Genomic DNA, 10,748 nt, shown 5'->3' with positions numbered 1-10,748 from the left:
ATGTTAAAGTCCCCCCCCCCCAATATTTTGTTCTTCTGTAGGAAGCATCCCACCGCTTCCATTGGCACAGTTGCCCTCAGGATGTGGCCATATATTTTTGAGAACATGGAGAGACTTTGTTTTTGTTATACCATATAATGGATGTTACGTATCACAAGAGGTTTGTGTTTATATTTTAATGTAAATGGAATATAGCATGCATGATCCCTTCTGACTTCCCCCTTGTGTTTTCAGAGAGACACTTTTGTTCTTCCTTTACTTTGGTGGGGATTGCCTGTGAAAATGTCTTGTTCCTCACTGACTTCGGCAGAAAGTGAGCCAATGGTCTCCTGCTACAGTAATGGCATGATTGTGAGGCTGCATAGAGGAGTTTCCGAGAACCTAAAGATCAAAGGTAAGACAAAGGTTCATGTTTGTTTACATAGGTTGATGTGAGCTTTACAGGTCTAAATTTGATTAATTCTGCTTAAACCTAGTAATGAATGAATGGCAGCCTCTTCTGAAAGTATCGGCTAGATGTGGATACAGCTTGGTGTCACATCCAGAAGGTGTGGTCATCCATGCCCCATATATGCCATGCACGGAGCCAAAGGTATTCAACATGTTCTACATTTTACCTGAATTTCATTGTCACTCATCTTGAATACACTAAGCTTTTGCCTTACTTTACAGGATGGGGTGTTCACTCTCAGCATGGCAATGGAGAGCGAGTTTAATCTGTCCTGCCCAGCACTGTCGCTTGGTCTTCCTATGAGTGCACCTGATCTTGTATGTGAAAATGAATGCATTTCTGTACCTCATGCTCTGACTTCAACAACACTCCCTCCCACCACAATTACTACAACTACTAAAACCACTCAGCCAAAGCAGGCTGCTACAACAAGTTCAACAACTTCCACAAGTTCAGTTCAAAAGTTGGCTACTCCTCCCTTCCCTTATTACATCCCTGGCCAGCCAGATTTTAAACCTGTTCCTCCTAGTTACCCTTTTCTAATTTTTCCTCCAAACATACCACCAACGATTCTTCCTCAAGGTCCCAAAATTGTGGGCCCCCCAACTGCTATTACCCAGAGGCCACAAGCACCTATTTACGCAAAACGTCCTCAAACTTGGTACCCTTGGTACCCTAAGCCCAGCTTAGGTCTTACCCGTGACCCCAGTCATCAAAGTGCAACTGGGCCACATTATCCAAAACTTTTGTTGGCTCCTATAGCCCCTATCACTCCCCTACTAAAACCCACAGGTAATCCTCAAGATAAGTTGACTTTCACCGCACCCATTGTCCCTCCTTTGCAGTGGGCGTCTATGTTTCCTCCCAGCAATATGGTATATCCTTTATATCCTGGAAAACCTGAATTTGTCACTCCCTCCTCAGCAGTCTTTCCTCAAGTCCCCTACCTGCCTCCTCACTCCCAAACCCAACAAAGACCCTCTGAACCACATTTTCCACCAAAACCAGAGTCTAAAGCACCTATACCCACCCCTACGAGAAAGACAGGACCGCAGCTCCTCCACTCTCCACTCCTCTCCTTCCCGCCACATCGTTCAGAAATGCCACCCGTTCCTATAAAAGTTCCGCAGAGTAATACAGTTTCCACCTCTGGAGCTGTTACTTCCAGTTCAACCACATATTCAGAAGAGTCTGACCAAGCTGTACAACCACAAGCTTTTGTGCTTCCATACCAATCAGTTGTTAAGGGTCCTCCTATGAACTTACACTTTGCTTTAACCCCAAGCACTAATTCTACCCCTTCACTCCCCAAATTTCCTCAAGTTGTTCACACCCCTACCCCAATAAAGGCTCCCTCGACTCTAATTAGTTCATCCCATGCACATTCTTTTCACTGTCCAACTTTCTGCCCTGGAGCCCCTTCAACTTTCTACCACCACCACAACCATCACCATTTTGGTCATCCTCTTCAAATGTCTAATCTTGATGTTTCTAGTATGACCAAAATTAAAGGCCAAATGTTGTCATCTCCTGTTGAATCTCCTGGTTCAACCCTTCTTTCCCTTATTCAGGCTATGGGTTATAATTATGGCCCACTTTCCTCAAAACGTGCAGTTGTACCACCAGCTTCAGATTATACAGCAACGCAATATTTGGTGGAGAATCCCCTCATTAAGGATACCGATGCCCCTGGTACTTCAAAGTATATGAAAGGGCCAACCATGTGGCCCTACATTTTTAGGAAGTTGGAATCAACTGCTGCCTCTCCATGGTCTACAATGAAACCTGCAAATGTTGCTCTTGTTATTCATCCTTTGGGACCTTCTAAGCTGCATTCTAGACTCTTACAAAATATACCAGTTGCTGAACCTCTTGCTTATTCAGACCAAAGCCCAGACCCTGCAGTTAACCAGGCTGAGATACAGCGGTATTTCTCCCTGTGGGGCCATGACACACAGCCAATGTTAGTTGCTCCAAATAATAATGTTCCCTCTTTTGAGAAAATGGTCCATCATGACATTTCTTCAAAACCTACAATGCCTCCAACTCATGGCAAAAATGTATTTATGAATTACTGGTATCAAGCTGCTAATTTGAATGCCAAGCCCCCTATGTCTAATTCTCCCACAAAAGACTCTCTCACCCAGATGCCATTACCTCAGCCATCCAATAATCACAATCCATTTGAGCCGTCAAATCAGTCGCCTCAACCAGAGCGAAGTCGTGGCAAGAACCCTCCACTGCAGCTTAATTTTCATCCCTTTATGCAGATTCACAACTCTGTGCCAGTAATGAGCCCTCGGCTGTATTTCCCTCCAAATGGAGAATCTATGGTTCCTGTGTTTAGGAGCCCAAAATTATTTCAGACGCACTGGGTTCCTGCTGTTCAATCGAACAAGGATGCATCCACTGCGCTCTGAGGAATGTGGAGAGCTGGAAACAGTGCTAACTTGCAATAAAAGTGTTTAAGTGGAAAAACTGTTATTGGCTTTTCTTTAAAGACCCTTTTTTGTTGTCACACGAGACGTAGAAGAAACATTTAAAAGAGGTTTGGGGTGGGTTGAATGTTTATATCAGCGATGTCCAATCCTGTTCCTGCATAGCCACCTTCCAGCAGGGTTTAGCTGAGAAACGTGAAAGCAGTGGTCTGTATATTTGGTCATCTCTACCAGAAACCCTACGTCACTTTCTTAGATGAGCAAGTTACAGAAAAATAATGTATGCATCCATACCTCCGTTTGCCTTACATCTGACAATGTTTAGCTGTTTTTATTGTAAAATGACAGTTTAACGAAGAGTTACTACGTTTTGAATAGGCTCAGTATTAGGGTATATTACCTGTGATACACAATGGCATTGGAAATACAGCATTTAAAATAAATACTAGAGAATCTCTGTCCCACTTATTTCGTTGTTTTGTTTTTTTCTTTTTGACAATTTTTAGTTTAATAATTTGAATGTTGTATAGGCCTATTGAAGGGGTGTTTAAAATATACAGTGTTCATGAACAGACTTTTTTCTCAAAGCCATTTCTGTGAAGAGTGTGATAAAGATATGGCCACCGTCCTGTGAGTGTATGACATCAAGTGATCATTCCTAATGCGAGATTTTCAATCACAAACCTTTTTTGTTCTAAAACCTTTCTAACTATTTTCACAATTCCTTAAGGTGAAAACACTGCTTATTGATTACAAAATGCACTAAACACAGACTCATAAACATTTGCATTTTATTACAGCACCATAGTAACAGGCACAGCCTTTATTGCTTCCTTAACAAGAAGGCCAGTTTTGTTTTTACATGTACCTGCTTTGTTATAAAACATTTACTCCTGACCGACTGCATTTATGAGTTTGGTGGCTACCTCAGAACAAGATGAGTTAATGTCATCTGTATATGGTCGTGAAATTTGACCAGGTCAGAAATGTTTCTTTTTTCCTGGACAAATGGGAGCAAGGAGAATCGGCTCTGAAAGAACAGCTGTTTTTTCTGACACTGCTGCATCTACTGCTGGCCCTTCTATTGCAGCGACCTCCCTCTTTACAACAGGAGCTTCCTTTGGCGCCATCACCACCTCGGCTGATTCAGCGGATTCTGCAGAGAGCAGACCTCTGGCCGAGGGGTCATGGAGTGCTGTCAGCTTGTGATGTTTGAGGCTGTGGATGGCAGGGTTGTGCTGAGGTCCAAAGGTGTGTGCATGCAGAAGTTGTTGGACTCGCACTGTGGCGTTGCTTGCTGGATCCACAGCTGGGGTCTGTCATGAATAAAGGAATTAATAAAGATTATAGTGAATAATAGAGAATAAATATAGAGAATATAGAGAATAAAGAATATAGTGTGTCTAACTTTAGCTTAAATTAAGGTTTAAAGGTGAAGGATGTAATTTCTATGCCAATAATGGTGCCAAACGGAAATGCAGTCTGTTTGGTGGATGACTGGGGCCAGTCATACACACTCAGAAAAAAGGTAAAAAAGTTACCCTTTCACTACATGGTTACGTTTTAACAACATCTTTGTTTGCATTCATTTAACTTGTCCCAGTTATTTATGTCATGAGACTATTAGATTTAAATTTTTGATCAGTAATAAAGTTCTGATGAAGAACAAATACAATAAACTTACCACTGCAGGTTGTGTCTCTGATTTAATATAAATCAAATTATTGATTAAAGGCAGTCATTGCATTTACAGTGTTTTACATTGTAAGTGCACATTGTGTTAATGTGAAATAATAAAGAGATATTTACTGGGCCAAAGATTTTGCAGTCAACATCATTCAGATTGGCAGAACCTTTAGCTAGACAGAGGCCATGGATCTAAAAATAGTCACAAATACGGATTAGACACTTTGAAGTCAACATGAAAGACGGTTCAAGCCATTTTGCTTCTGTAATCTGATGTTATTTCTGAGCAAAAGAGGATATTCAACAGGAAAAATGTAGGACGAGACTTGATTTTATGCGTGGGATTTGACTGGATCATGAAAAGCGGGCATGCAGAATGGAGAGAGGCAGTTGGATGGGGTGGGGTTTAAAAATGAAGAGGGTTTGGTGAAATCATCTGAAAAGTCAAGTCGCTTCAAAGGTTTAGCACCAATGTCTTATGCACAATAAACCAGGAAAGTGTGTTCAGAAATGAAATAGGGTCATTCGGTTTCATGTTGACTTTGACACACAAAGCCAAACCAGCCAAAGTCTCTCTCTCTCTCTCTCTCTCTCTCTCTCAAAGATTTTTCAATTTTCTTACAGCAACAGTGTGATTCTGAGGGATGCATATATCATCATCTTGACTTGTGCAGTTTGTCCCAATAATGGCATATTCTGCAAAGTACCTGGGTCCACCACTGGCAATCTGCAAAAAAAGGAGAAAACAGCACCATATTGTCTATTGCGAGCTTTATTGTCTAAAGATAATTTGTAGTACTCCATGTACATTACCTGGGATCTTATGCGTCCAATTTCAAGGAGTGCAAACTTTGTGTTTAGAGTATTATTTTGATTGAAATAATCTAAAGAGGATTCAATGAGTCGGAGGCCATCGGTGTCATTTAAAAGAACGAGTTGAGGGCAGCCTAAGCATTCAGCTGATTCTAGACACAACAACAAAACAAAACATCTCCTCTCTGTGATCAGATGACAAGTGCATTTGTTTTACAGTGCTCTTTTGTCCTCTTACCTGTCTCAGTTTCACACTTGAATGCCACAACAGACAGACCTTGAGTTGTATTTGCCAGTACAAAATCACAATCTGCCTCAACTGCCTAGAAGAGAACCAGAAAGATACTTAATTAGTTGCAATATAACATTTCCAAAAGTACACATACAAATAAAGTTAGTTCTCACCGTATTAACTTTTTGTCTGACTGGACAAAGGCTCACTGGCGTTGGATCCAAGACATGACACGTAGTTTCCAGCAAATCCAACTCCAGATGATACGCGTCCGCTTGAAGTGGCTTCAGAAAGACATTTGAATCTTAAAAGCCCCATTTATACCAGTAGTAAAATCTGCTAAATTTATGTAAAAGAGAACGTTTTTGAATAGTTGTGTAGATATAAAAACAACAAATTTGATCACAATGTTACATTTTCAGAAGCACATCACAAATACTGTATAAATTCCATAAACTGGATGTTCTGTTTCGTCCATTTCAGTGGACGAAATAATCATATAATATCATATCTACATTTTTAAAGCCAATGTTACTAACTTGCATACACCACATGACTGTTACAACCACCATCACACGAGCATTATTCACGATCATCCGTTATCTTACCATGGAGACGATCTTGATTTTGTCAATTTGATTGAGTGCATATTTGTAACCGTGTGTGTGCTGAGCATTGAGGAAATCCTGTGCCACCAGAGCCGCTGCTTCAGCCTCCGGGGTATCGCAGGGAGGGAAGCTAACGCTGGGCATCACCCCCTGCGCCCGTGACCCCATTACCAGGAGCCCGAGAACAGTGAGCGTAGCGCAGAGCTGCATGCTGAACAGTAATAACCTGAAATCCTGAAGTGAATATGCGGACAGAGGGTAACCGGGTTTGGTTTGCTGTATATATATATGCTGTACTTTAGTCTTGACCACATGGTCAATGTAAAGACATTCTGGCTTCTGTTACGTAAATGACTCCAATGAACCAACTTTGGGTGCCAAAGTAAACGAGAGTGGATGTTCAAAATAAAGTTTGTTTTGGGGAAGCAGGGGTGCTTTTAAACTTTGACCACGTCCTTGATGATAAAACGAACATGAATGGAGCCTGAATGAAAACATCCCGCTTGTTTTCATGCTAAGAGTTAATGCATCTTCAACAAATATAATCAGAAAAGTAAAAGCCTTTGATTTGACTAACTTTTTTTTGCAAACGTTTGTCAGATTTCAAACACTTACTTTTATACTTCTAAAAAAACGGTTTTGCTGTTTCTAGTGCTTATCGAACACCCAGCAATGCAAAGCAAACATAACTTCATGCAAACTTGTTTTTCTGAAGTGACTCTATTTGCCTGACTATTGCGGAAATCCAGTTCAACTACTGCACAGTGGTCAACAATATAAGGGATGCTTGCAAACCTGATTTGATCAAGAGTCGCATGCTATTTTATGGCCTATATTTCCCCATAATTTCATTTGAAGAAAGAACTTAATCTCTTTTAATCTGTGATATTCTAATCTCAAAAACAAAATAAAAGTCATTCATTCAGTATGAAACATGCTGTCAGTCTCAAATTCATAAAACTAAAACTAAAAATATTCACAGCTGCTGGCTAGAAAAATATGATCATGTTTGTTAGTTGCATTTATTACAAAAATATTGGTGATGCTCTTATTTTTGTGAATAGTTCAATAGATTTGCAAAAGACATCTGCTATATAGGTTTGATAATAGAAAATAATGGAAAGCTGAAGCAGTCATTTGAACACTTAGGTATAAAAGTCCAGGATTAAATATTGACTCCAGAAAAAAAAAGAAAAAAGCATTTAATGATGTGCAAATCCATGCTTTCCTTATGATCAGAATATGACAGTATTTCATAACACTGGGCTTTATACATATTATGATTAACCACATTTTCTTCTAGTGGTGTGCACATGTTATGAGAAACATTTTGAGAACATTTTCAAAAATAGATATTTATGAGGAAAAGGAAGGCACACGTAAAGCCTTTCACTCGCAGATGCTACAACGTGTACAGATCTGAGATTTTTTTAAAGGGGTCATAGGATGCCCATTTTCCACAAGTTGATATGATTCTTTAGGGTCTTAATGAAAAGTCTGTAACATAGTTTGGTTAAAAATTCTCAATGGTAGTGTAAAACACACCTTTTTTACCCTGTCAAAAACAGCTCTTTTCAGAGCAAGATGTTTTGTAGCATTTTCCTTTGACCTTTTCTGCCCCCGCCCCTCTCTTCCGAGCCGCTCTCTGAGGGACTGTTTACTTTAGCCGCATTTATCGTGAAACCTGCTAATTAGCACATTATTAGGAAAGGCAATTTGCAAAGATTCGTTAAAAAAACTTTACACTCACGTCTTCTGTAGGTGAAGCTGGATCACGAATGATTCGCGTGAACATAGACGCATTTATGTAGATCGGGGGCGCATTCCCTTCAGAAACAAACATAATCCACTGCGTCTTCAGCGGCTCAGATGTTGGGAGTAAATGACGACTGCTGTGTTCATTATTACATCCAACAACAGAACACCTCAATCGCTTAGGAGTCATTCTTGTCTACAACTGCTCCGGCGGTGAAACAATGGCGGACTGATGACAGCTCACTCAGGGCGGGTCTAAGGTAAAACCCCGTTCACACTACAAGTGACACGCAACAGCAAAGCGACACAATCCCATTAATTTCAATGGGGAGCTGGCGATTTCCGGCGACACGAGCGACAGCGGCCATTGGCGACCGGATAGCGGCAAGAAACCTGATTCGCTCTCAAGGCAACCAGTATTGAGAACGCCCACTAGCAACCTCATCGCCAGCCCCTGGCGACTTGCAGCGACAAAAGTCGCTGCTAGTGTGAATGGGGCTGGTTGTGTACACATACTGCCAACACACATTTCAGTTCAAACAACTTGTAAAAGTGCATGTAGCATCCTATGACCCCTTTAAATATCAGTATTATTTTCTCTGCTCCACTAGCAGACAACCAATCACATATTGGTATTCTCACTGAATGTTTCTTAATCTACATTTTGTCCAAAAAAAAAAAAGGATTGCGACTTCCCATAATGACCTTTAATGATATTTAAAGGCCTTCACGTATTGTATCAATCAGCCCACATCTGGGAAGAAACTGTTTTTAGTCCTAGTCATCATTGGCTCCGTTCCACTCAACCTCTGGGTCATCATCTAAACGCAAAATCAGGTATGACAACAGCTGGAAGATGTTCTGCCACAGGAGCAGGAACACATAGACGTAGAAGTCGCTGACGTCGATCTGACAGTGATCACCTGCAAAGCTCATCTCGCACACACACTGGAACCTGTTGATCAGGTTGCGGCAGAAGCCTCCATTAAGGCAGGGGTCAGATGCACATTCATCCAGCTCCAGCTCACACCTGTCAAAGAGAATCAGTCATTTAGATGGAGAGAAGACCAGTGAAGGCCATCTCATGGCACATTCCAAAAAGTAGGCAGATGATTACATTTTCTGAAAAAAGTTTGTAGCTCCCTCCTTCTATACAAGTCTATGGGGTTTTTTCCTTTATTAAATCAGCTGCCACTAATAGTCTGATTACTAATAGCACACTTCTCTTTGATGAGCTGCACTTGAAGTGTCATTCATGTCTGTAGTACTAGTACAAATAGTGCAGGACTAGTTATGTGTTCATTCAAGTATTATAAATAATAATAGCTTTACTATAGCTAGCTTAGACAGAGCCACTAAGATCATTCATAAGATCATTTTGGCCAAATTTTGAATGCACTCATTCAGAATGGGACATAAAATAGTCCTTAAAGTGAAATGGACTATTACAGTCAACATCTGTGTGTGCTATGTATTTTTATGCGAATCATATCTTTTTTAGTATATTTATTTGTATGTGTGTGTGTGTATATACATTACCCTTCAAAATTTTTATTTTTTGAAAGAAATTAATCATTTTATTCATTTAATTGACAATAAAGACACTTATAATGTTACAAAAGATTTCTATTTCAAATAAACGCTGTGCTTTTGAGCTTTCTATTCATCAAAGAATCCTGCGAAACAATCATAGCTTCCGCAAAAATATGAAGCAGCACAACTGTTTTCAACATTGATAATAATAAATGTTTCATGAGCACCAAATCAGCATATTAGAATGATTTCTGAATATTTTCAACCTATTCACTGTGGTAACCTCTGTGGGTTCATATTCTTACCACTGTCCAGTGAATCCAGGTAGACAGTCACAATTATGCTCTACAGAAGAGCAATTCCCACCATTGAAGCAACTGTAATTCCATCTCTCATTCCCGCAGAAAGACACAGGAAATTTAGGGTATCTAGAGAAAAATGCGATAAAAGGAGAACACTTTTTAAAGACGTATTCTTGCTTATAAGTAAGATACTACAATATAAGCAAGAAAGATTCTAATAGAGAAAAGCATATATTACAGGTTTTTATTTTACTTCCCTATTTAGGAGGTGAAAACAGTATGTGAAAAGACTAGTATGTCTGAATTCACAGTATTCATAAAACAGCAGGCCAAAAGTCCCTGGATGACCTATACTGAGATACTGAAGTGCATATCTGATCGACTGTTTACTATCCCACGAGGTCACGGGAGTTGTGACTCGTGAGTGGCAGTGAAGTGATGCAAGTGTTGCCAAAATTTTAAAATGCCTAAACATTTTATGTCCTCGTCTTTATTCATGTGGTGAAAAGCTGTGTAATTAATGATATGACTATACATTATGCCGTAAATGTCCGTCTTGTCTGAACTTGTTCGTTGGTCTATGCTCAAAGCCATTTGTTAGGAACGTTTTTCTTTGCAGAAGCTTTGCGTTTAAAGAACTAATAAAATATTTCAATTTAAATCAATATTTCATGTCTTAAAGGGGTCATATGATGCGATTTCATATTTTCCTTTCTCTTTGGAGTGTTACAAGCTCTTGGTGCATAAAGAAGATCTGTAAAGTTGCAAAGACTAAAGTCTCAAATCCAAAGAGATATTCTTTATAAAAGTTGAGAGTCAGCCACGCCTACCTAAAACGGCTCGTTCTAACACGCCCCCACATATCTACGTCACGATGTGGGAAGATTTGCATAACGCCACCCAAATGTTCACGCAAAGAAAGAAGGCGTA

General features: G+C 40.0%; 3 protein-coding genes across 3 annotated transcripts in view; 1 reads left to right on the top strand and 2 right to left on the bottom strand.

Annotated features, from left to right (window-relative positions):
- LOC107671712 (proline-rich extensin-like protein EPR1) overlaps nucleotides 1-3,746 on the top strand; it is a 4,760-nt gene extending 1,014 nt beyond the window's left edge. The window contains exons 3-6 of the mRNA XM_016464648.1: nucleotides 42-160; nucleotides 235-394; nucleotides 477-592; nucleotides 673-3,746. Coding sequence (XP_016320134.1) covers nucleotides 42-160; nucleotides 235-394; nucleotides 477-592; nucleotides 673-2,871 — 2,594 coding nt within the window. The 3' untranslated portion in view covers nucleotides 2,872-3,746. The remainder of the gene's footprint in view (nucleotides 1-41; nucleotides 161-234; nucleotides 395-476; nucleotides 593-672) is intronic.
- LOC107671646 (alpha-2-HS-glycoprotein-like) lies at nucleotides 3,667-7,543 on the bottom strand. The gene is made up of 8 exons (XM_016464555.1): nucleotides 7,517-7,543; nucleotides 6,229-6,567; nucleotides 5,794-5,904; nucleotides 5,627-5,711; nucleotides 5,389-5,540; nucleotides 5,198-5,302; nucleotides 4,699-4,767; nucleotides 3,667-4,205 (listed from the first exon to the last, which is right to left on the bottom strand). The coding sequence occupies exons 1-8, from the start codon at nucleotides 7,541-7,543 to the stop codon at nucleotides 3,870-3,872; spliced, it is 1,224 nt and encodes a 407-aa protein (XP_016320041.1). The 3' UTR covers nucleotides 3,667-3,869.
- Nucleotides 7,544-8,485: 942 nt separating this feature from the next.
- LOC107671763 (protein crumbs homolog 1-like) overlaps nucleotides 8,486-10,748 on the bottom strand; it is a 17,154-nt gene continuing 14,891 nt past the window's right edge. The window contains exons 7-8 of the mRNA XM_016464718.1: nucleotides 9,822-9,944; nucleotides 8,486-9,013 (exon numbers count right to left, since the gene is read on the bottom strand). Coding sequence (XP_016320204.1) covers nucleotides 8,761-9,013; nucleotides 9,822-9,944 — 376 coding nt within the window. The 3' untranslated portion in view covers nucleotides 8,486-8,760. The remainder of the gene's footprint in view (nucleotides 9,014-9,821; nucleotides 9,945-10,748) is intronic.

The sequence above is a fragment of the Sinocyclocheilus anshuiensis genome, unplaced genomic scaffold (assembly GCF_001515605.1).
Source record: "Sinocyclocheilus anshuiensis isolate Anshui unplaced genomic scaffold, SAMN03320099.WGS_v1.1 scaffold524, whole genome shotgun sequence".
Classification (NCBI taxonomy): domain Eukaryota; kingdom Metazoa; phylum Chordata; class Actinopteri; order Cypriniformes; family Cyprinidae; genus Sinocyclocheilus; species Sinocyclocheilus anshuiensis.
Note: the sequence above shows the minus strand (reverse complement) of the source record. Positions and strands in the feature narration are given on the sequence as shown.